At 37.8% G+C, this 26,681-nt stretch overlaps 1 protein-coding gene across 1 annotated transcript in view; it reads left to right on the top strand.

Moving 5' to 3' along the window:
- The first annotated feature begins 1,503 nt into the window (after positions 1-1,503).
- Positions 1,504-26,681, top strand: part of LOC104611463 (ELMO/CED-12 family protein) — a 38,139-nt gene continuing 12,961 nt past the window's right edge. The window contains exons 1-7 of the mRNA XM_010278523.3: positions 1,504-1,988; positions 3,906-4,078; positions 4,218-4,320; positions 19,293-19,405; positions 24,813-24,881; positions 26,191-26,306; positions 26,391-26,445. Coding sequence (XP_010276825.1) covers positions 3,938-4,078; positions 4,218-4,320; positions 19,293-19,405; positions 24,813-24,881; positions 26,191-26,306; positions 26,391-26,445 — 597 coding nt within the window. The 5' untranslated portion in view covers positions 1,504-1,988; positions 3,906-3,937. The remainder of the gene's footprint in view (positions 1,989-3,905; positions 4,079-4,217; positions 4,321-19,292; positions 19,406-24,812; positions 24,882-26,190; positions 26,307-26,390; positions 26,446-26,681) is intronic.

Here is a 26,681-nt window from a genome sequence, read left to right on the forward strand (position 1 = left end):
CCAACCACTACCAAGGCTCCTTGAAGGGGGAGTTGGACCCATAAATGTTCGTCCATACAGGTACCCCCACTTCCAAAAAGAAAGAAATTGAGGATCTTATTAAAAAGATGCTTTGTGAAGGTATAATCTGCCCTAACACTAGTCCATATTCAGCTCCAATGCTTTTGGTTTGGAAGAAGGATGGGTCTTGGAAATTATGCGTGGACTATCGGGCCCTGAGTAGGGTGACCATTCCCAATAGATTTCCCATCATGGTAGTGGATGAACTGATTGATGAGTTGCAGGGAGCATGCATTTTCACCAAACTAGACTTGAGCTCTGATTATCACTAGATCCAAATCAAATAAGGCGAGGAGCATAAAACCGCTTTCAGAACTCACGAAGGGCACTATGAGTTTCTTGTGATGCTGTTTAAGCGTTAATGAACAAGATTTTCAGTGAGTACCTCTGACAGTTTGTTCTGGTTTTTTTTTATGATATATTTGTTTCCAACAGATCCTACACTGAGCACATAACCCACTTAAGACTAACCTTGGGAGTTTTGAGAAAAAATAAATTGTATGCCAGGATGAAGAAGTGCAGGTTTGCCATAGACCGAGTTGAGTACCTAGGATACATCATATCAGCCAACGGGGTGAGCATGGATCCAGACAAGATACAAAGCATTCAGAACTAGCCCAAGCCCGAGACATAGAAAAAGATAAGGGGGTTTCTGGGTCTTACAGGGTACTATCACAAGTTTATCAAGGGGTATGGGCTTCTAGAAAGACCACTTACCTAGTTGCTTAAGAAGGGAGGTTTGGGCTTGGGCAAAAGAGGCTGATCTGGCTTTTCAAGGGTTGAAGATGGCAATGACCACAACACCCCTACTGTTCCTTCCAGACTTCTCAGTTCGTTTCACCATTGAATGTGATGCATCAGGAAATAGAATTGGGGCGGTACTCTCCCATAATGGTCGACCCTTGTCCCATTTCATTAAAGCTCTACAGGGTCGAGCCCTCTCACTCTCAACTTATGACAAGGAACTCCTAGTTGTGATGGCCATTCAAAAATGGAGGTCATATTTGTTGGGGAAGAAATTCACTATCCGGACTGACCACCGTAGCTTAGTCTATTTGTTGGAACAAAAAATCCACACACCATCCCAACAAAAGCTCATAAGCAATGGGTTTTGATTTTGAGGTACAATACAAGAAGGGGAGAGAGAACCTTGCTGCAGACGCCCTATGGAGATGCCACTCTGAAGCTCTTCATGCCCTCTTAAAACCAATTCCTTATATTGGGAATATCTCCCGATTATAGTACCAAACTAATGTTCCTAATACACGACCGGAATGTGCTGTGGACGTTGTGGGGCGGAGATGTGCACTCGTGTATTTCATTATCATAAAATTTCCCTTAAACCAAAAAAGATATCGTCTGACCAAGATGTTATTTTTAACAAATCACTCCTTACACCAACCTGTATCAGCTGATATACATTCGAAACGTTATTATTCATGGGAGATGTTTCGAATACACAGTCAATTGTGTTTGTGAGGTCGGTGTAAGGAGCGCTTGACTGTGGAGAAGCTGTCGTGAATCGAGTCAGTAGGTCAGGTGGGCCCGCAATTGTTAAACCGTGGACGGTGAATCCGATTCGGTTTTCTAAGCTACACGAAAAACGTCTCTAATAAAGCTTATAAAGAGGAGTATAGGACAAACGTAAAGGAAGAAACGAGAGTAGAAGTATAAACTTGCTTCTCAATCGTCCTTCGCTTCGCTGTTCTGTTTACAGTTGCCGAAACCTTGCGCTGCAAGGAAATCTCTTTGTTAGGTTTTTTAATTCGATTTCATACAGTTTCTGAATTCGTGCAAGCCGATTCTGTAATTCGTCCTGCTCGAATCAGATTTATTTCGACTTCAGAATTTCGGATCTCCAAAAGTGCAGAGCAGAGAACGAATGCTATTGGGCAAAGGTTGAATATATGAAAATCTAGACTCTAGAGGTAATAGTTTCCTGCTCAAACCTTTGTTCATTATTTTTTTTTCTAATAAACTCAAACGGAATTCACAAACAAAAAACAAGAAAGGACCGAAATTCTCTTTAGTATATTGAATATGTTCTCCGGATCTACTTTTGTAATCCAGTAAAAATGGTTCACTGGGAACAATTCTTCAAAAGGGGATTCTACGAAGATTAGTCAAATCGTTTGAAATATAAGATATTGCTCAATTGCATTCCTGTAAAGCAAGGGGATTCTTAATTGGTTACTGTCCAAGAAAGACTGGTTTAATGGCTTGAGATTTGATGGATTTGGGCAAAGGGGAAAATATCCTTTAATGCGATGGAGTCTATGGCGGGATTCATGGCCACAATCGTTTGCACTTGTAATTCTGTTTACTTGGAGGAAGTGCTGTTGTTAGACTCTCGTCAAGTTTAACTCTCATGAAACCTCATTATGTGTTATTGTATTAAGAAGGCGAAGAAGGCAAATTGGTTGGCCTTTGGGAGTTTGGGTGTAAGTAGCTTTATTGACCTCTTGGTTATATAACTTGTTGTCTTACCCTGATCATTTGCAAAATTATAGTTAGGGAAAGCTGGTAAACTTAAGCACATGAAGAATAGCTTAGCTACCACATTTGTTGGTTGGTTACTATTTTTTCATTGCACATATAGTTCTATCTTCACAGAGTCTAACTTATTCCATCTCATCTATTATAAGAACATTGACTTAATTGGCATTCTTAGAAGGTATTGTGTTCTCTTTATTTTTGGTCATTACTCATTAGGATGTCTATTAGATGTTTATCTGGGGTTTTGGGAAGAGTGGACCCGATTGGACCTAACCTCTGGCACACTCTCAGACTTGAACCCATTATCTCACATTTGTCAGCCTGAGATTTTAACATCTTTTTTTTTTTTTTTCTTTTTTGAGAATGGTTAACTGAGAATTTATTAAAAGTTAACTGAGAAAAGTTAACAAGTACAGGAGCCTTAGGAGGCAGGAGCAGAATTTCACAGGGAAAGAAGTATCAGCAACATAGAATCTCTATGGGCTCTAGATTTGGCTAAGCTGTTAGCTACAAAGTTTAGTTCCCTAGGAATCCAAACCAACTTCACATTCAGAGAATCCAAAAAATATATCTAGCTTCAGTCAGCAGGTAAGCAAGCCTCCTAGGTCCTCTGCTCTTCTGCCTTAGCCATTTTATCGTATTAGCAGAATCGCCTTCAATGGATAGAGAAGAAAGGCCTAACATTTTGACATAACAGAGGCCTGTGAGAACAGCTAAGATCTCTGCCTTGGTAGTGCCAGCTCTCCCAATCGGCCCACTGAAAGCCCAAAAGATGTTCCCCCCTCTCCCATGGATTACTCCTCCAATTCCTCATTGACCTATGGATCCTTGAGCACTACCTTCAAAGCTTAGAGTTATCAGATCCTCCTCCCTAGAATGAATTGTTTGAGTAAAACCATTTTCAGGAGAGTAGTGGAGGACTTCTGCTAAATTTCTTTGAAGGTCATTTAAAGCTTCAGAATTGATAGCCCGAATGTTGCATAAGGAGGTAATATGAGAGATCAGGTCTTCGATATTCCTGGTTTTGTTTTACCATCTTACCACACAATCTTCTAAGTTGTGCAAATTTAATCTTCTGTTACTTCATTTTATTGGACTATGATTAGTGCAAAACAGCAAAAGTTGCATGCAACGTTAAATCTGATGAGATCAAGGTGGGACTCAACTTACTTCATGAATATTCAGTGCATATTGTAGTTTGTATTTCTGGTGAACCTATCTCTTGGTGAAATGTAAAATAGAATTTTTATTTAATGTTTTTTTTTTTTTTAAATTTTTTATTCATCAAAGTTCTTAGCTCACTAATTTGAAACATCATTGATAACAAATCCTTGCTACATTTATCATAGGAATCATTACTGACGATTAATAAGCCTACCCCATGACATCAAGAACTTTGAGGAGAAGACTCCATCATCGTGATGTTGATGGGAAAAATCATGAGCATTATGAGGCATCGCAGTTCAATGACTTGAATGAACCTCTTTTAGGGAATCATAAATATGATGATAGTTTCTCTCAAGTAAGGTTTCCTGATTTACTATCCTCTTTTTTCCCATCACTTGTAAAATCTTCTTTTTTCCCATAATTGGTGGATCAAAAGTTGGAAGTTCTGTGGTTAAACATTCTTACTTTGTTCTGTTGATATGTTAATTACACAGGAAAAGACCCCTGAAGATCTTTGGGATGATGAACAAAGAAAAGAACACCTACACTGGACATTTTATTTCTCACAATTAATTGCTCAGTGGGCACAGTGGTTAGGTAAGCAGTTTGGTTTTAATAGGTTCTTGGTTCTAAGTGTTCATGAATATATTGGTTCTTTCCTTACTTGTATTAAAGTTGCCATTATTGGTGGTAGTTCATTTAGTTGGTCATCCACCTCCCATGTTGTACATCCTAAACCCAATATTTTAAGTACCATTTTTGCTGTATGTTTTGGTAGTAGTTGGAGAAGTTACTGCAAAGTTTGAATTAGGTGGTATCGGAGCCTGAGTTTTCTCTCAGACATGAACCACAATAATGTTTCCAACGATGGGTTTGAGATTCTTTCAGCCACTAGAGAGTAACAGTAGCAACAAGCTGCATCCTTTCAAGGTTTAGAAGCTGCTATTAGGCAATTGACTGAAGCAATCATTAGGACCAATTTCAGCCACCTAGTACAACTTCAACACAAGAAGAAACTAGTGTTTGCTTGCTGTACCAGCAAGGAGAATAGATCATGGGAATCAGTTTCAGCCATGAGGGGTGACTCAGCCCTAAGAAGAACAATGTTTCGAAGCCCTAGCAACAGCCTTTGATTTAGTGATGAAGAGGGACACTTTGATGATTTTGAAGATGAAAATTAGGGTATGGGAAGGCCAATTGATGCTAGAAAACAATCTAGAAGAAGAAATAATGCTGATACGGATTACAAGATGAAGATTGAGATGCCGACTTTCAGTAGACAGTTGCATATTGAAGACTTCCTTGATTGGATTATTGAGGTGGAGGAATTCTTTGATTTTGCAAAGGCAACAAAAAACAAGGTGAAATTTGTCTTCTTATAAGCTGAAAGGGGGAGCTTCCGCTTGGTGGGATCAAAATTAGATGGAGAGAATTAGATCTGGAAAGCAACCTATTAGGACATGGCCAAGAATGAAGCAACTACTTTGGGTTCAATTTCTTCCACATGATTATGACCAATACTTGTTACAACAATACCAGAGTTATGTGCAAGGTATACGTGGGTTAGGAAGTATCCATCTGAATTTTTCACGCTTTTAGTTTGTAATGAGTTGATTGAAACTTCATCACAAAGGGCTACTCGGTTTATTGGGGGTCTCAAACCAATCATACAAGAAAGAGTTGCTGGCCAAGATGTATGGGATTTAAATGAGGCTATTCATTTAGCTATTGATGCTGAAAGGAATTTCGAATGGTACCCAATTAGAAACCAAACCTTGGGAAGAGACTACTTAGGTGAGACATCTAGGGTCGAGACTATTGTTGAGAAGGGAAAATCAGCTGTTACGGAGTACCAACACCCTCCCTTGAATGCTTCTAAGGCTGGAATGCCCACTGCTCCATTCCATAACACTTTCCAACAAAAGAACAATCCTAGAGGGCAGCCAATTTGGCCTCAAATGCAACTAAATCAACTTGTTTAGCAAGGTAATCAGCCTATAAACAACAATCCTTATGCATATCCTTTTGGGAGTAAATGCTATAGGTGTGGGAAAAGTGCGTCATACTTCTAGTTCTTGCCCACAAACACGCACCAGAGTAGATATGATTGAACAAGTTGAAGACAACCCTTTTCAACCTTAAAATGAAGAGTCTATTGTTCATAATGAAGAAGATGTTTTAGGAGATGATGATCATTGGGCTTTTCCAAAAGAAGTGAGATCTTTTGGTGTGGTTAAGCATATTCTTATGTAGCCAAGCAACCAATACTTGACACACAAGAGAAGAAAGCCTTCAAGACATGATGTAGAATAAAAGATATGGTGTGTGACTTCATCATTGATAGTGGGGCAGAGGCAAATGCCATTGACAAATCAATTGTATAGCAGTTGGGCTTGCCAACCAAACCTAGCACCGATTTGTTCATTGCTGGTTGGGTGAAGAAGATTCAGCTGGAAAAGGTTTCACAATAGTGCAAGGTGGTCTTCTCTATTGTTAATGTATATGTTGATGAATAACTATTTGATTTTAGCCACATTATTTTGGGAAGACCTTGGCAATTTTGTTATAATGTCACTTATAGGGGCAAAGATAACCTTTATTTTTTCACTAAAGATAAACAAAATTTTGTTCTTGCAACTTTGGGAATGAAGGAACAACCCAAAACTTCTCAAGTGGAGGGGCATACCCTTCTTACTCAAAGATTCTTGGAAGAATCTAAGGAGATTGGGAAAATCCATGCTATTGTTTCCAAGGGCGAAGGTCTCCCACCTACCATTGTATTTGTGCCATGGAATCATCATTTGAAGAATATAAAAGTGTTTTCTCCAAGGAATTACTTGGTAGATTTCGTCCTATGAGGGAAATATAGTATGCTATTGATTTGATTCTGGGGGCTAGTTTGCCAAATTTGCCACACTATAGAATGAGCCCTAAGGAGCATGAGATACCCCAAGGGCAAGTGGATGAACTTATAAGGAAAGAGATAATGCAAATTGGTATTAGCCCTTGTGTTTTTCTAGCCTTACACCAAAGAAGGATGGGAGGTGGAGAATGTGTATGGAAGTAGGGCCATCAATAAAATAACTGCTCGATATTGGTATCTGATCCCTAGGTTGGATGATATGTTAGATATACTTCATGGGGCAACAACGTTTTCTAAGATTGATATGAAGATTGGTTATCATTAAGTCAAAATCTGCCTTGTAGATGAATGGAAATCGGCTTTCAAGACCAAAGAAGGGTTGTATGAGCGGAAAGTTATGCCTTTTAGAATTTCTAATGTCCCTCGCACATACACGAGTCTGATGAACCATGTCTTGAAGCAATTTATTGGCAGGTACGTATGTAGTATGTTTTGATGATATCCTAGTGTATAGAAAGGATGAGGAAGAACAACTACAACATGTGCGGGAAGTATTTGAGATTCTCCACCAAAAGCAGCTTTATGCCAATGTTAAAAAGTTCAGTTTTATGGCCAAACAACTTGTGTTTCTTGGGCATGTGATCAGTGGTTCAGGCATTATGGTTGATGAGGAAAAGGTTAAAGCTATTACAGATTGGCCTACATATAAAAATTTACATCAGGTTTGATATTTCCATGGTTTGGCTACTTTCTACATGCGATTTGTGCGATATTTCAGCAGCATAGTCAATCCTATTACAGATTGCTTGAAAAAGGGCAGTTTCAATGGACACTGGAGGTAGGAAAGGCATTCCAATGGACAAAAGAGAAGCTAATGAAAGCTCTATACTTACTTTTCCTAACTTTGATAAGCTATTTGAGGTGGAATGTGATGCTTCTATGATAGGTATAGGTACTGTAACTGTCTCAGGAAAATCAACCTATGGCCTTTTATAGAGAAAAGTTAAATGAAGCAAGAAGGAAATGGTCTATCTACAAGCAAGAGCTATATGCAGTAGTCCAGGCTTTGAATTGGAAGCATTATTTGGTCCAATCATCAAGCTTTGAAGTATATTAATAACACCAACACTACTTACCGTATGCATGCCAGATGGATAGCCTTCTTACAAGAGTTTTTACTCTCAAGCATAAATCAAGAGAACAAAATAAAGCAGCAGATGCTTTTAGCGGGAGGATTTTCTTTGAAGTCATAAGGTTCAAATGCCTAAGAACTCAATGCTATAGATGAAGACTTCCAAGTTGAATGGGAAATACTCCAAAATGGACAACATAATGAATTTGTCTTGCATGATGGTTTTCTCTTTCTAAGAGCTCGATTACGCAGTCCTAAATGATCCTTAAGGGAGAAAATGATTAAAGAATTGCATAATGGGGGTCATTTGGGCAGAGACATGTCCATTGAAATGGTGGAGAGGTGTTACTATTGGTCACATCTTAGGAGAGATGTTGAGAGGTTTATACAAGGTTGCTATGTTTCCTAGACATCTAATGGGCATACCCAAAACAGGGGTTTGTACATGCCATTGCGTATTTTGGATGGTCCTTGGAAGAATCTTTCCATGGACTTTGTACTTTGGTTGCCTTATAACTTAGAGGCAACAAGATATGATGTTTGTAGTAGTGGATCACTTCTTGAAGATGGCTCATTCCATTCCTTGCAGGAAGACAATTGATGCAACATGTGTAGCCAGCCTATGGATCATGGCATAAAATTCCTTAGTCACTTTTGGAGAACTTTATGGTCCCGATTTGACTTCGAACTACAATTTAGAAGCACTTGTCATCTTCAAACCGGTACGTAGACAAAGGTGGTGAATAGGACTTTTGGTAATATGATACGCAGTCTATCCAGTGGGAAACCTAAACAATGGGATTTAGCTCTTGCACAAGCAAAGCTTGCCTATAATAACATGGTGAACAAATCTACTGGAAAATCTCCATTTGATATTGTATTTGGGTGCACTTCTAGAAATACTTTGGATTTGGCGCCACTTCCAAAATTTCTGTGATATAGTGTTGTGGTAGACCATTTTGTTGATAAGATCATATCAACTCTTGAAACAACTAGAAAAGGCCAATGCTAAGTATAAGGAAGCAACTGACCAGCATAGTTGTTAAGGTGTACAGGTGATTCTATGCGATAAGAATTTTATAATATAAGGAAGTAGTTTTTGGCTAGTTCCCTAGTTTTATATACCATTCAGCATGCATATTAATTGAAAAAAATAGCAATTCTCTTCATTAAAAGCGTTAAGTTTCCTTTGAAAATGTGGAAAATCATCATAACTAAAAGATAAAAAATCTTTTAAATATATTAGTTTCATTAATTTTCAATTTTTTTTTTGATAAAAGATAAGGTAAAATTTTATTCAAATAAGCCAAAAATGGCAGATTACAACCAAGGCCCCTAAGACAAGGAGCCAAAACTCACTTTAACAACTACAACATCATAACTCAAGAAAATTCCTAGATGCTGACCAGCATACGCAACCAGCCAAGGATGCCTAGTCACTCGGCTGGTTGGGCTAAAAACATCATGTCAGCACCTTGGAAGCTCAAATTTATCTACAGAGAAATTGACACACTTGCAAGGAGGTTCAACTCTCAGTTTGGTTGGGCCAGAAGGACTGCAAATGGGTTGGTGGATACCCTAGCAAAACAGGGGGCAAATAGATCTACCTTGTACTGGGCTGAACTGTAACTGTCTTGTATGTGTTTGTAGATTGGGTTAATGCATTACTGCAACCTATATCTATTGTAATTTAATATTTCTCTGTTATTAATAAAATTCTTTCTTCTGATAAAAAAAAAGCCAAGCCCGAGCCTGGCCCATGAACAGGTCTATCTTAAGAAAGCTGTTTTTTTCTTTTTTCTTTGTCCACTCTATTTTCTTAATTTATGTTGAATTCTCAATCAGTTTGGGTGATTTTTGCTGTAAGAATCACTAGAACAGATCTGCTAGGTCTATTCTCTTTCATTAGTTCCTGTCTTAGTTTTTACTTGATTAATTTGTGCTTTCTTTTTCACTCATTCCTGCTTCTATATTTCTGTTGTCATTTTTTATTTGTTCACCAGACTTTTTGCCACTTAAAAAATTGATAAGCATATGAAGAGGTGAAACTTGTGGATTCTATGAGATGATATTCCTATACAGCAGAAGATTGTTTTCTTTCATGTCCTTAAAATCTTTTGGAAGTTGCAACTAATAGCTTCCCAAGTTCAGATGACTTGAAAATTTTCTCTTCCAAGGAATTAAAGAAACTTTTCTCTGTTTTGTTTAATGAAATTTAGAAGTGTTTCGCCTGCAAATTCTTTATCCATCTTACTGCTTTTAAACAAATCTTTGTTTTGCAATATGTAATAAAGAAATTCCTTCACAGATCATTAGCCTTTTTAGAATCAAATTTGTACATAGCTCTTTTTTTTTTAATCGGTAAAATGATTTAATTCATTCATTTAGATTAGAGCAAATTACATATTGATGTTGATACAAGTGATGCATTCCTTTTACAAGCTACACAAACCCATTTACAACTCAGCCCAAACAGTTGTTTCCTATACACCCCTTGTTTAGCCAAGAAGTTGGCCATCCCATTTTTTGTCCTCTTTAACCATCTAAAAATAGCTCCCAACACCCTGGCTATGCTCTTTCTCTCTTTTAGAGAGTTAGATCCCCAGAATTTCTGTTATTAGTCCAAGACAATACCAATTTTGATTCCCTTTCTATCTATATCTGTTGGAAACCACATTGCTTTGCTATCCTCATTCCTTGGAGTAGTGCTATCTCATCTTCTCTTAGTGACTCCCACACTCCCAATGGACCTGAATATATGGTTACCACTGTACCCCTTGCATCCCTGAAAACACCTCCAATTCCTGGGTTACCCAAGGAGCTGCCATCAAAATTCAGCTTCATTCTATTGTTTGGAGGAGGTTTTCACTCCATGACAATTTTGTCTTTTATCACAGTAGAATGTGCTACTTCCTTCCAACTTGGTAAAATATCATCTACCGAGACCAATTGGAACTTTGTAAAATTTGTACATAGCTCCCTTGCTCCTGCCTCTAAACTATTTGTAAGGAGGATTCATTAAAAGTTATCTTAACTATGGTAAGGGCATCTTGAAGGCAAGTTGAGAAAAATTCGCTTGATTTCATTAATAAAACTTTGGCTATGGTTATGAAGTTAAAGTATATAAAGGGTGATAGGTTTAATGTATTTGGTTGTCTATAATGGAGAAAGATATAGATTATGGGTCATCGTCGTTGTCATCATCATCATCTACGTCTTTTCCCAACTATATGGGGTGAACTACATGAATCCTGTTTTGCCATTCCGTTCTGTTTAATGCTATATCTGTGGTAAGATTATGAGCGTTCAAATCATTTCTTTTCACAGGTGCTATTGGTGGTCTTCTATGCACATAACCACATAATCTCTATCTACTTTCTCTCATTTTATCACCTAGGTTCCTTTGAATGATTTCATTTCTAACCCTATTCTTTCTAGTTTTCCACTCATCTATCTTAGCATATGCATTTCTTCCACACTCATTTTTTGGACATAATGTTTCTTGACTGCCCAATACTTTGCTCCATACAACATAGCTGGTCTTACAACTGTTTTATTGAATTTTCCTTTCAATCTAAGTGGTATTTACCTATCACATAAGACTTGAAATGTTTTCCTCCATTTTGTTCATCATGCTCTAATTCTATGGGTGTTGTACTTCTCAATCTCCACCTTGTTATGAGTTATCAAACCAAGGTATTAGAAAAGGTCATGTTGAGTTATTAGATTTACATGTCATATATACTATTTTAGTCTTACTTATTTTAATACCTCTTGTTTCTAAGGTATTTTTCCATTAATTTAATTTTGCGTTTAATCCTTCATTGGTTTCATCAATTAAAATAATGTCATCAGCAAACAACAAGCACCATGAGACCTCCTCTTGCATATGTTTAGTCAATTTATCTATGATCAGTGGAAATAAATAAGGGCCAAGTGCTGAAATTTGGTGAAGGCCCACCTTAATTGTAAAATCTGATGTCTCTTCCACAGGTGTTCTAACTTTTAACATTAGTTGTTTCATCCTCATACATATCATTAATTAGGTCTACATGCCTATTTGGAACCCCTTTCTTTTTCATGACCCTCCATATTATCACTTTAGGCACTTTTTCATATGCTTTCTCTAGATCAGTGAGATCTGTTTTTTTATCTCTAAACTTTTTTATCAATTATCCCAAAAGAAAGATATCTTCCATGGTTGATCTCCCTGTCATAAACACACATTGGTTCTTTGATTTATTTGTTTCACGTTGTAACCTTTGATCAATATTCTCTCCCAAAATTAAATAATGTGTCTCATGACTTTAATCCCTCGGTAGTTATTACAAATTTGTATATTACCTTCATTCTTACATATAGGCACCATAAGCTCTTTCCCCATTCATCAAGCATCTTCTTTTCTGTCATTATCTTAGGCAGCGTTTGGCAAGTCTTTCCGTGTAGTTTTTTGGGCTTCGGCAAGCTTGAAAGACTGAAAATCAGTTTTTCTGTTTGGTAACCAAAAGCCGGAAAGATGAGAAGATGTGTGCATGGAAAGACCCAAAAAGACCGAAAATGCCAAATTTTGGGAAGCTTCAAATGAAGCTTTCTGGTCTTTCTACGTGATATATAACCTCTAAACACATTTTTAAAAGCCCGGTAGACTGAGCTGCTTACCAAACGGTCTTTGTCTTTAAAGACAAGGCCCCAAAAGATCACTATGTCTTTTGGCCATCTGGGTTGTTGGAAGATCTTTCTAAAAAGACTTGCCAAACGGCACCTTATTAAACAACTTGGTTAGCCATAATAAGCCCACCTTTCTCATACCTTTCCAATGCAGTCCTAATGCCTTTCCTTTCTTCATCTCATTTAGTATCTCCTTTGTTTCAGTAATTTAATAATCTCTTCTCCATTAACACCCTCTACATGTTCATTTAATAAATTTCCAAAACAATTTTCCATCTTTCCTCGATTTTCTCATCTTTTACCAATTTCCTCTTTAATGCACCTAACATGGTTTAAGTCTCCGACTTTTCTTCCTCTCATCTTTGTTAGTTTGTAAATTCAGTTTTCTTCCTCCTTAGTGCCTAATTTATGATAGAGCCCATCATATGTCTTAAATTTAACTTTGCTTGTTTTTCTTAATTTCCTTATGCTTTTATATTTTTTCTTAGTTTTCTCCATTTTTAATCTTTTGCCCATCTTTATAAGGGGCATGGTTGGGGAATGACAGAGGGTTTCAGAATTGGTCGGGGAGATTTATCCATCACCCATCTTCAGTTTGTAGATGATACACTGATTTTCTTGAATGCTTCAATTGAACAAGTGTTAAGGTTAAGGGCTATTCTCAAATGTTTTGAGGTGCTAGCTGGTCAGAAAATCAATTTGAATAAGAGTTTTATGATTGGGGTTGGAGATATTTCTTAGTCATTATTAGTGGGTTGGAGATATTTCTCAAATGTTTTGAGGTGTTGTGGGAGAATTTCCATTTATGTATTTGCCTATTTAGGCTTACCAATAGGTGCAAAAGCTTTTGTTTCTTCTACTTGGCAACTGATGTTAGACAGAATTGATTAGGGATTGACAGGGTAGAAAGGGAAGTATTTATTATTTGGGGGAAGGATTACTTTGATAGAGTGTTCTTTCTAATCGTCTAGTATATTATTTGTCATTACTCAAAGTTTCAACTTAGTGGCAGAGTCAATTGAGAAGATGCAAAGGGATTTTCTATGGAGTGTTAAAGGGAAAGAAAAAAGTATCATTTGGTGAAATGGGATTGTGTATGTAGGCTTAGAAGGATGGAGGATTATGAATTAGAAAGGTGAGGATATTCAACAGGGCGTTGGGAAAATGGTTGTGGGTTTTCAGTGGGATTCATCTGTGATAGGTGTACCTGAAACTATTCCTATAATAGGATCACCCTTGGTATAGAAAATCCAGATTATAGATGTTTATAATCAACTCTCTACAGTGGGACTAAGCTTGAACATGAGCTTATGTCCCGTGAAACTTCTCTTTTTTTGGCTTCTTGGTTTAGGGCTGCACATGGTAATATCATCCACAGGATATGATACCAAGAAATTAAGAACATAAATCCAGTAGCCCAAACAAGATGTCCAAGAAGGAACATCCATGCCTAGACTGATAAATTATTCATACCAAAAGGGTTATATCCATTGACAATTTGTGAAAAGTTTAACCATAGATAATCTCTTAACCATTACATTTTTTGGTAGATGCTTAGGATTTATTTAAAGTCTGACATAAGCCAGCAAGAAGTTGAGTGGATACATCAAAGAAAGTCAAGCTAGTTCTAATCTTTGATTTCATGGGTAATGAGATCCATAATCATGTTTAATCTATGCATCCTCCTGTATCCACTCAGAATAGGTAGAACTACCTGATTTTGGCTTTTTATTAGTCAAATTATTAACCACTCACTTGGTTGAGCACTGCATGGCAATTTGTTAGAAATCATTTGAGTGGATAGGAAATCAAGGTAAAGTGTTACAGACACAGATGACTTAGTGATGGAGGCCCATCACAAGGCCCGTCTCACCCCTAGGGGCGGCAGCTCCTAGGATAAGGATAAGTCTAATTAAGATCCAAGAATTCAAGATAAGCAAGGGATCCAAGAATCCAAGATTAGCAAGATAAAGCAAGACTCTTCCAAGATTAGCAAGATAAAGCAAGACTCTTCCAAGATTATCAAGAAAGACTCCAAGAAGCATCAAGATTAGCAAGATAATCCAAGATCCATGCATCTAGGGAGATCGGACGGTGGAGATCAAACCAAGAAGAGTTCGATCCTATCAGATTAGATATTTAGATCTATCCTAATTGTTATTTCCTAGTTCTTTTACAATTTCCAAATGTATTATAAATACTGCTATTTTCCCAAAATTATGAATCAATTCATACTTCATATTTTCAGAATTTCTTCAAGTTCTCTTCTTGAATTTTCGCCACCTTTTTTCTCTCCTAGAGAATTTGGTATTTTTCGCTAGACACTAGCAATCGCCCGGTGCTTGCATAGCCAGCTCCGGTTTCCATTGCTTCCACGCTGCGTCAGGTGGTATCAGAGCGGGAGTTCGCCTAGTCAGATGGCCAATCAAGACGGTAGCAGTCGCAACCCACCCCATGACGGAGATCAGGGGTTTCCAGCTGTTTGGAGAGCAATCGAAGAACAGCGTACAGCCACACGTAACATCGAGTAGCAGTTGGCAGAGATGGCTGAACAACTACGAACCTTGTTACGGGAGGTTGCTCCACGGAACCGGGAACATCCACAGCAAATCGAGGGAGACGACCACGACAGACCACCCGTCCATACTGTGCTACGACGACCTGTCCTAGACGACGACAATGATGATGATCTGGAATTTGGTGGTGCTCCAGTTCTTCCTAGCAACGACAGAAACGGTAGAAATTGGCACAATCAAGGTAATTTCAATCCCCGTAGGAATAATGATGAATTTAAACTCAAGGTAGATATTCCTACTTTTAGTGGAGATCTGAGGGACTTCTGGATTGGATCAAAGAAGTCGATAGGTTCTTTGATTACATGGAGATACCAGAGGAACGAAGGGTAAATTTCAATGGGGAGAAGAACAAGAGCAAAGTTTTGCTCTCATAAAAGAAAAATTATGTACTGCTCCTGTTCTTGCCTTATCAGATTTTAATAAATTATTTGAAGTTGAATGTGACGTTAGTGGAGTTGGCATAGGGACTGTATTGTCTCAAGAGAAAAGACCCATTGCTTTCTTCAGTGAAAAATTATGTGAAGCCAGGAGAAAGTGGTCTACTTATGACAAGGAGTTCTATGCTGTGGTTAGAGCCTCGAAGACATGGGAACACTATTTAATTGCAAAAGAATTTGTTCTCTATATTGACCACCAGGCCCTAAAATATCTTAGTGGGCAAAAGCAATTAAGAAGCGATTTACATGCCAGATGGTCTGCTTTCTTAGACAAGTTCCCATATAAAATTGTGTATAAGACAGGACAACAAAATAAAGTGGCTGATGCACTTAGTAGGCGTGTAGCTCTCATCAAGACCCTCAGTGTTGAGATTGTGGGTTTTGAATGCTTAAAAGACTTATATGCCCAGGATGAGGACATACAACAAGTATGGGAGAAATGTGTGAATAGACAGCCAGCAGATGACTTTTACATCTATGAAGGGGGAACAACTGTGTATCCCTTGCACCTCCCTCCGCGAAAAGATCATCAGGGATCTGCATGGGGGTGGATTAGCAAGACACCTGGGAAGGGATAAGACCATTGAAGTAGTTAAAGGGCGTTATTACTGGCCGAAGTTAAGAAGGGAAGTGTCCACTATTGTAAGCAGATGTTATATTTGTCAGACAGCTAAGGGACAAACCCAAAATACTGGTTTCTACATGCCCCTACCCATTCCTATTGCTATATGGGAAGACTTATCCATGGATTTTGTGCTAGGCTTGCCAAAGACCCAGAGGAACATGGACTCCGTCTTCGTGGTGGTTGATAGATTCTCAAAAATGGCTCACTTCCTTCCATGCAAGAAAACAACAGATGCATCTGCTACAGCCAAATTGTTTTTCAGGGAGATTGTCCGTTTGCATGGGGTACCCAAGACCATCACATCAGATCGTGACACACGGTTCCTCAGTCACTTTTGGATGACTCTGTGGAGGTTGTTTGATTCATCACTTAATTTCAGCAGTACAGCCCATCCACAGACAGATGGATAGACAGAAGTGGTAAACCGGACCTTAGGGAATTTAGTTCGCAGCATATGCCGGGAGAGGCCAAAACAGTGGGACTTCGCCATTGCCCAGGCTGAGTTCGCCTATAACAATGCAGTGCACAGTTCTACAGGCAAATCCCCATTCTCCATCGTATACATGAAGGTCCTTGACCATGCACTGGATTTAGTGAAGCTACCCAAAGTACCCAGCGCCAGTATCCAGTAGAGCAGATGGCAGAACAAATCCAGTCCGTCCAAGAGGCCGTGAAACAGAAGCTAGAGCAATCCAACCCCAAGTACAAGATGGCCGCAGACAAGCACCGTCGACCTCAAGTGTTTGATATAGGTGATGAGGTTATGGTCTTCTTAAGGAAGGAATGGATTCCCGTAGGTACTTACAACAAGTTGAAGCCTTGGAAGTATGGTCCATATAAGATTGTGAAGAAGATTAATGACAATGCCTATGTAGTGGATTTACCAGATCATATGGGTATATCCAAGACCTTCAACGTTGCTGACCTTCATCGGTACCTGCCGGAATTAACACTTGCCTATCCTAGTCACGACTCGGGGTCAAGTTCTTTCCAAGTGGGGGAGAATGATGGAGGCCCATCACAAGGCCCATCTCACCCCTAGGGGCAGCAGCTCCTAGGATAAGGATAAGTCTAACTAAGATCCAAGAATTCAAGATAAGCAAGGGATCCAAGAATCCAAGATTAGCAAGATAAAGCAAGACTCTTCCAAGATTAGCAAGATAAAGCAAGACTCTTCCAAGATTATCAAGAAAGATTCCAAGAAGCATCAAGATTAGCAAGATAATCCAAGATCCATGCATCTAGGGAGATCAGACGGTGGAGATCAAACCAAGAAGAGTTCGATCCTATCAGATTAGATATTTAGATCCATCCTAATTGTTATTTCCTAGTTCTTTTACAATTTCCAAATGTATTATAAATACTGCTATTTTCCCAAAATTATGAATCAATTCATACTTCATATTTTCAGAATTTCTTCAAGTTCTCTTCTTGAATTTTCGCCACCTTTTCTCTCTCCTAGAGAATTTGGTATTTTTCGCTAGACACTAGCGATCGCCCGGTGCTTGCATAGCCAGCTCCGGTTTCCATTGCTTCCACGCTGCGTCAATTAGAATCTATCTTTATTCACCACTTGGTTGAACACAATATTTAACACCAAAATCTGGTATTCTATCATCACAAGTATTAAAGTCACAAATTCATCAGCACCATCTCAGCACGTAAACATCACTCATTAACCTTCCCAAGAGAATCCACAGCTCCAAGAATTCACCAACTACACTTTCCTTCCATTGTGGATCACAGAACCAAGAGTAGGAACTGAATAATCATCACTTCACAACTTTCACCCCTCGCATTCTGCATTATCATTGCCTTGACTCATAATCAACATATCATACTTGATCAGCTTGATTTCTCCTTGTCTTGAACAAATAGAATATACCTCAGTTCAGCATCACAAAACTTGAGAAAGGAGAAAGAAACATCAAGAGAAATAATGAAGAGGAGGCAGACCTAAATTCCCCTCAATATTTCTCAAGGAAAAGAAAAACTGAAATAAAGCGAGAAGTGAACTCTGACCCGATCTGATAACAAACCTTGCTCTGATACCATGAATATGGTATAGTTTATGTGAACAAAAGAAGAGAAGATAAAGAGGGGAAGAGAAAGAAAGAGAGCACTCATGCTGGAGATGGAGTCTGCTGATTGATGTGAAAAGCAAGTATCCGAATTGTACAGTGCAAGGTTACAAATATAACCTTGAGTAATAATACAGAACTGCTCATAATACCCTTACTAAAAGTCACAAAACTGAATGGACTAATATAACCCATTCTAAACAAGTAACGGTAATTAGAAACAAATCTGTATTACCACTCCCCCCCCCAGTTCTTCTGCTGTCAGCACCGAAGAGATGCATGCAGTATGTGGGAGTTCATGCACCTCAGTGTTTTTTTTTTGAACATGTTGTGTTAACACACAGTATCAAGATGCCTATTACACTTCAAAAACAGAGACCTGGATTGCATAACATGCTTAGGGTACATGTGTACAAGATACATAGTTACACATAAAGTTGATTGTCCTTTTGAAATGGGTTTGAAAGAAAAACATACAAGGTGAGATGACACATTGGTGATTTTTTTTTTATTGACTTTCTTTTTCCTGTTCCCTATCTCATGGAGTATGAAAGACTACTTTGGATTGCCAGAGGCTTGAAAGAAGACATAACTACCTAAAAAGATAATACATGATCTTAGTGTAGATCTGATCACATCAACCTCATGGCTGTCAGATAGTCAGTAGAATAGCTCTAGAGCATAATTCTTTTCTTTATTGAAAGACACGATGTGGTCTTTCTTTAGTATGGAATTTTTATTGAGTCATATGCATTAAAGATTAACTAAGTTACCATGTTGAGGTAAAAAGAAGGAAAATAAGGGAGGGGAACATTGATCCATAAGACATGGAAAAGGATTTGCAAGAGTACTAGCTTCAGGGAACAGCTAGTCTTCTATTGTGGTAGAATATAATTAAAGAAGCCAGTGAACAATCTGATGAGAAAAAGAACTCAGTGAGCTACATGTCGTGCTTTGTATTTCAGAGATTAATTGTACCGTATGGATTTTTTTTTTTTTATATTAGAATGGACTATATTGAATCTTTTCATTAAGTAACTCAATATTAATCAATCATCATGTCACATCACCATTTCCAATCATGGCTGTAAGTCTATTATATAACATATTATTTGCTTGGATACTTTTCAGTACCTTCCACAGAGTGGTTCTTTTCATAAATTGATTGTTCATCTTGTTCTTTGCAGCAAACATTGTCCTTGGATCTGGATCAATGCTTGGAAGGATTTTACCTCTTCCTTCCAACATTAATTCTAGACAAGACAAGAGGAATGTTCCACTTTTTCTTAGTCCTTTACAAGTAAGACCGACTGGCTCATAGTTGATGCTTTACATTAAGAGTATTCTTTTTTTTCCTGCTGTTCTATCTTCTATTTCAGTGTTATCCGATTGTCTCTGTCTTGTATGTTTTAGTGAGGAGCATTTTCTTTCATTTTGTGCTATCTGTGTTAAAAATTGTCTAACAAAGGAACAGAGTATTTGTGCATCCACCATGAGGATCCCCAACCTTTCCTATGCAATCTCAACTACCCTACCATTTTACCCTAAACTTTCCTGTGGTTATTTATTCATTTATTGTAATTGTAAGGAAAATAAATACCAAAACTATAATGTGTCTTTTCCTTGTTCTTATCACAACTGTGTTTCTGAAAGCATAACAAAGTAGTGCCAAAACTATTATTTTCCAAGTTGCAGCTCTGTCAATACATGGACGTATGATGTAAACAAGATGTTTTCCTTGCTTTTTTTTGATCAATAACAGAATTTCATTAGATTAATAAGAAATAGGTACAGAAATCCAGAGAGAGTTAAAAAGACTTAACTCTCTACAAGAGAGCAAAATAACATCTCACAATACAGCCCAGTACAATTGTTCCCTACCCACTCCCTGCTTTGCCAAAGCATCTGCAAACGCACTTGCTGTTCTTTTCAGCCACTGAAATTGGATGTCCATCCCCCTAGTTAGCCATTTGATTTCCTTTCTTTCATTAGCAAACTTCGAAAGACCGCTTCCTGCTTTGCCCAGTACAATTGTTCCCTATCCACTCCCTGCTTTGCCAAAGCATCTGCAAACACATTTTCTGTTCTTTTCACCCACTGAAATTGGATGTCCATCCCCCTAGTTAGCCATTTGATTTCCTTTCTTTCATTAGCAAACTTTGAAAGACTGCTTCCCCTCTGTAACCAGATTAACACCAACTTTGAGTCCCCTTCAATAATTAACTTCTGTATATTCAGTTCCTTACTCTTTCTAATACCCTCCAGTACAGTGTAGATCTCAGCTCTAAGAGAGTCCCCAACCCCAATGGAGCACGAATACATTGCTACCTTCCCCTCCTCATCTCTGAAGACACCTAGCTTCACTACTCCCATCAAAATTTAACTTTATAAATCCATTGACAGGAGGTGACCACACAGGAGCAGCAGAAAATCGAGCTGATGCAGAGCCAGCCACTTCTATTCAGTTGTTCAACAACATAGCCGTAGAAACATCATCAAATAGCTGTACAGATTTTATCCAATGCACCACCCTAACTGTATGACCTCAATAATACCTTCTTTACTTCTTTCCTTTTCAGAAAAAAAGCAAGTCAGCCCTCACATATCTCCACATAATCCTTCCCCTTCTCTTTGGACATCTAAGGAACGATGAGCTAAACAAGCTTTGGATGTTTGACCGGGGGGGGGGTTCTACCTGCAACCAAAAAGAGAAAGAAAACCAATCCCAAATAACAAAAGCAAAATGACAAGAAATTAATAAGTGGTAGGAGCTTTCACCATTAGCCTTCCAGAGAATGCACCAACTAGGACATAAGCACCAAAGCACCAATAAGGCCTTTTCTTTTGGAGTAAATCACAAGTATTAAATCTTTCCAAGAAAACTTCCCAATAGAAAGCTCCAACCCTCAGAGGAATTGGCTTACTCCAATCTTCCTTAACTGGGAAATTTTGTGCAAAATTACTGGTAGAATGCAAAAGGGAATTAAAGAAGGAAGCACAAGAGAATGTCCTGGAGGGAGTTAGAGTCCACAGTCTCTTATCCCTCTTAGAGGGATCCAACACCACCCGATTTAGGATTTGAATCAGATTCATTGCATTTTCAGCTTCCGAATCCCTTAGGCCTCTCCTGAACCCCAGATCCATGTCAAACCCAAAGTTGGACTGAGAAGAACCAGGAAACTAGACACAAACTTGCCCTAATACCGAGAAAGTGAGAAGAGAAGAGAAGGAAATTGGTCTTTCAAAGGTAAAATCACCAACCCAAATGTGCTCTCAAAATTTTACCTGATTCCCATAACAAAGGTCATACTTGATGTGTTGTAGGAAGGAAGGTAGAATGGCATGAATGGATTTCCAAGGAGAAGCTCTAGTTGACCTTGCCAAAGACCTTGTATCCCAACCATCCTTTGCCTGACCATAAATACTGAAAATAACTCTATTCCACAGCTTCCCCCTCCCACCTTCCAACCTCCATAGCCATTTCCCCAACAAAGCCTCATTTTTCTTTCGAACATTACCTAGTCCTAACCCTCCACCAGCCCTACTTTTAGAGACCAAATCCCAATTTACCTTATGATCATTCTTCTCCTTCCTTGGTTCCCACAATAAGTCCCTCATCAACTTTTCCAGTAACTTACTTCACTGGGATTCTAAAAATTGATAAGTAATACACAGGCAAACTTGCCAATGTAGACTTAATCAATGTGATTCTGCCTCCCAGAGATACATAGTTCTTCTTCCAAGTGGCTAGCTTCTTTTGATACGTATCAATTATAGGGTTCCAAAAACTTTCTTTCTTCGGGTTGTCACCTAAGGGCATCCCCAAATAGTTCATAGGCCATTGAGCCATCACACACCCCAAAGCTTCAGCCCTTTCCCTTATAGCTCTTTCTTCCATATTAATCCCCATTACACAACTCTTATCAAAATTCATCTTCATATTAGACATCTTCTCAAATACTTGAACCACCAACTTCAAGTTTCTAGCTCATCTTACATCCCCCCCCTCACAAAACAAGATAGTATCATCAGCAAATTGTAAGTGAGTAATAGGCATACTATCTTTTCCAACCCTCCATCCCCTCACTAGACCTCACTAATATGCTCTCTCAATTAACCTCCCCAACACTTCTGCAATCAAGGTGAAAAGGAAAGGAGAAAGGGGGTCCCCCTGTCTAATTCCCCTTAAAGCTGGAAAGTGGTCCACTACAGTTCCATTCACTAGGATAGAATAATGACAAGTCTCAATACAGCCCAGTATTCATTTGCACCATTTCTTCCCGAAGCCAAAGCAATCCAACACTTGCATCAAAAAAGACCAATCAACCATATCAATCATAAGCCTTCTCTAGGTCCAACTTGCATACAATCCCTTTCTTCCTTGTTCTCTTCAGATCCTCCATGCATTCATTGGCAATTAAAATTTGATCCACAATCTGTCTATTTCCTACAAAGGTTCCTTGATTTTCTGAGGTTAAATCTGGAAGCACCTCTCTAATTCTTATAGACATGACCTTGGCAATTATCTTATATAAGCTATTCACCAAACTGATGTTTCTAAAGTCTCTCGGTTGACTTGCTCCCACTTTCTTTGGGACCAAAGCTTTAAAGGTTGAATTTAGTCCCGGATTTATCACCCCCTCTGGTGGAACTCATTGAATACTTTCATGATATCCTGTTTTAGAATCTCCCAGCAGTCCTGGTAAAAAACCATGGTGAATCCATCAGGTCCAGGTTCTTTAGATCTATCCATTGAGAAGATTTCTTCCCTAATTTCCACCATCTCAAACTCTCTTTCCAGCCACCTCTTTTTCTCCTCTGACAGTTTCGGCCAGTCCAAACCTTCAAACCTTCTAACTAGATGTTTCCCTTGTTATATTAGAGCAGTTTGCTATACTCTACGTATTTATAATATCCTTTTTGGTTTGTGATTGAAGAGGAAGCAATATAATGAACAAGGAGATTATATGAAGTTATGAACTAGTCTGTATGATGTTTGGCAATTAGGTAGCCTATCATCAAGGTAATAAACGAGAACCGTTAACTGGTAACAACTGCATCAACAAAAACTTTTATCAACAATCAAAAGGTAAGGAAGTAGTGGATATTCTCACTCCCAAAATGGGGGAAGAAAGAGGAAACCTCACAACCTCTCACTGGGCAGTTAATATTTAGGGGTGTAAGTTGGGCTGGATTAGGGTCAATCCTAGCTAAACCTGAGGTTTGGAACACCCAACCCAACTTTCAACCTGATGTAGTCAAACCCTAACCTAGTCAGACCTGGAGTTCTTCAATCCCTGCATTAACCAACCCAACCTGAAGTTGAAATCAGGTTAGGTTGGGTTGCAGTTGGTCCACTTTCTTCAATTTTTTCTTTTAGTTGGTGGTTTCTTCACTTCTTCTGCATTTAAAAATGATCTTCTCACTTCTCAGATTGAGGGTTAACCAGTTACGGTTGGCTTACTATACACAAAAAATCCTAGTCTTTGAACTTAGAATTGTTGATGCATATATATGTTAACTTGGGAGCTCATCCAGGTATATTGATGTCATAGTATCTACCTTCATTCACATGTCTAGTTTCAGCCAGCAGCCCACCCCTACCATGTGGGAATTTTTAAATACTACAAGAGTTTTTCAGTGGCCAATGTTTCTAAGGCAGAGATCCAATAAATGCAGGTGACTAGGGCTGTCTTGCACTGGGGGTGTGTGCACATGGCCAATCCAAAATGGTTCCCCTATTTGATGGATAGTCTAAGTTATTTTTTTTTGGGACTTCTTTGCCTGTGCCTTTGGGCATTTGCGTGTGTGTGGTTGGGGGAATGTTTCATAATAGGATTACTTAAGCTTGCCCTAACAGACCCACTCAGTTTCTGGAACTGAAGATATGATGTGGCCAATCTGAACTATTCATCACTCCATTTGTTCACTCACCCACTGAACATTTCCCTATAGACTATACTCTCCATTTATCGAAGCTCTTTTCTCCATTTAAAGTATCAATAATTAAAAAAAGATAAGAGGATTTTTAGGAAGACACCTAAAGCCCTTTTGGGCTCCTAACCATGCTGCCACAACAAACTGGGTTGTTTTTCAGACTTCTAAATTAAATGGTTCAACTAGTGAAAAAGATGCAAGAAAATGTCAAAGATAGATTTGACAAAGATAACTTTTAATGTCTTGAAAAACACAATATGTTATAGAAAGTGAACGAAATTAAAAAGGAACAATTTGAAGTCTCAATATTATAATGTGAATCATATTTTCAACTAATACATGATCTTGAACACCCTCTGTAAAGGGGTTATGCTTGATATGAGACATACTTTTGAGGTCTAAGTAAGGTTGCATCTTGAGGCATGCCCAAGAGGTGTTAAGCCTACATTCTCTTTTAAATATTTGGTGCCTATGGATAATAGATGCATATATTTGATTAGTTTATTGTATGATCCTATATTGGTTTGTTGCCTTGGATAATGAGTATATAAGGGCTGGATACTATCAAAATAAAGAAATTGTACTTTCTTTTGATTCATTCTAGGAGCGAATTATTAATATTTTCCATTTTGCCTATTATCTACTTTCTATTTTTTATAGGATTTGGCTTGTTATCTTTTTTCTATGTCAGCTGATGTTTTGATAAAATGACACATCCTTATTGTTACAATGTATTTAACATATTATGCTTTGGTTTGATATCTTTCTAGGAAGAAAGGCTCAGAAATCTACAGCATAGGTTGGAAGTGCCTTTTGATGGTTCTTGTGTGGAACACCAAGTAATCCTTTGTCCAACTTAATCTCCAAAATTCTCATATTGTCTATTAAGATCTGAGTTGAAAATGTCCTTGTTCCCTTGGTACTGAATTTATTGAACTGCATTTTGTTTCTTATTGAAAAATAACAAAATTTTACCTGGGCATTGACAAAATTAAGAACAGAAACTTAATAAATGTGAATGTAGGCTATTGATTTTATTCCATCACAAGCTGTTTAACTTCTATTATAATAAGGTTGAGCTGCATGCCTTGCATCATAGTATTTTCTACTAGCGGGGATCCGTGCGATGCATGGGCTTTGGTAAGCGAAAGTGAAACAATAGAAACACATAAGAGTAGACACTTTTTTATATTTTAATGTTTTAAATAATTATAATTATTTATGTTATATACTACTTTTAACAATTTTTTTTTTATAGTACAAAAGTAACAATAATTTATTTCAGCTAAATTAATAGTCTAATCTTTAATAAATAACAATAGTTTTTTTTTGGTATTTAGTGATATGCACCAGACTAATATGCCCCCCCCCCAAAAAAAAAAAACGTTGGTTGTTGCGGGAATCTAATCCGCGTCTATTCTGGAACAAACCAGCTAACCTACCAAGCCACCTCTTAGTTGGCTAATAAATAACAATAGTTTAATCTCCAATAATCATTGAAAATTTATAGAAAAAATAATAATTATTGAAAAATAAATTTATAACAAAAATACAATAAATACTGAAAATATATTAAATTAATCAATAAATAGTGTAATCTCCAATAATTTTAATCTCTAATAAATTTTAATCAATATATTATAATGAAAATACATAATTACTGAAAATAAATTTATAACAAAAATACAGTAAATCCAATAAGTACAATAAATTAATATATTACTCTCTTTTGTTTGTCACCAATTAATAAAATGTGAAATTAACAATCAAAAGAAAAATGTTGTTGGGGAAAAGGTTCAGTAATTCATCATGTAGTTGTGTCTAGAGTGATGCGATTTGTGCACTGAAGATGTGGTTAATCTAGTGGATCCCCTATGTGATCAACATTTTGTGGTCTTGGGAGTGGAAAACTAGATAACTTCTGGCTTTGTTTTGCACAAAGTTGCTGCTTTTGCATAGCAAAAATGGAAAATTTTATGATGAAGAGTTGGGTGGAGAATCTTCACCCATGCACACACATATGCTGTGTCTGTGTGTGGTATTTGTTTCCATTACATTATGATAAAACACTAGCATGCAAACCAATTTCTATAACCCATTCCCCCCATGATACCCATGATAGTGATCTGAAATGGCATTTGGTTGCAGGATGCACTCAAAGAACTGTGGGAATTGGCTTATCCTAATAGAGAACTCCCATCTCTAAAATCAGAGCTTTGGAAGGAGATGGGCTGGCAAGGTTCAGATCCTTCAACAGATTTTAGGTGTAATAACTTGGCTTGAAATGCTACCTTTCATATGCTCATCTTCTGAAGACATCATATCTGAATGTTATGTTTTCTCCTCAGGGGTGGTGGATTTATATCACTGGAGAATCTTATCTTTTTTGCCAAAAAATATCCGGTGAGCAATCTGTCTTTGTATTTCTTTTAAGTTCTAGCAAAATGTATTTGGAAGCTAACTATTCAAAAATTCAGAAACTGTGTTTGTAAAATGTAGTCTAAGAATCATGGTAACTTTCATTTTTTTTCCCATAATGTAGTCATCATTAAAGGAATATAAATCATTTTTGCTTTTTTTCTGAAGGTGTGGGTTTCTGTGGTTTTTGTGGCTTTAGCAATGCCACTGTGCCTAGCCAA

The sequence above is a fragment of the Nelumbo nucifera genome, chromosome 3, assembly GCF_055504915.1.
Source record: "Nelumbo nucifera cultivar China Antique chromosome 3, China Antique-T2T, whole genome shotgun sequence".
NCBI classification, from domain to species: Eukaryota; Viridiplantae; Streptophyta; class Magnoliopsida; order Proteales; family Nelumbonaceae; genus Nelumbo; species Nelumbo nucifera.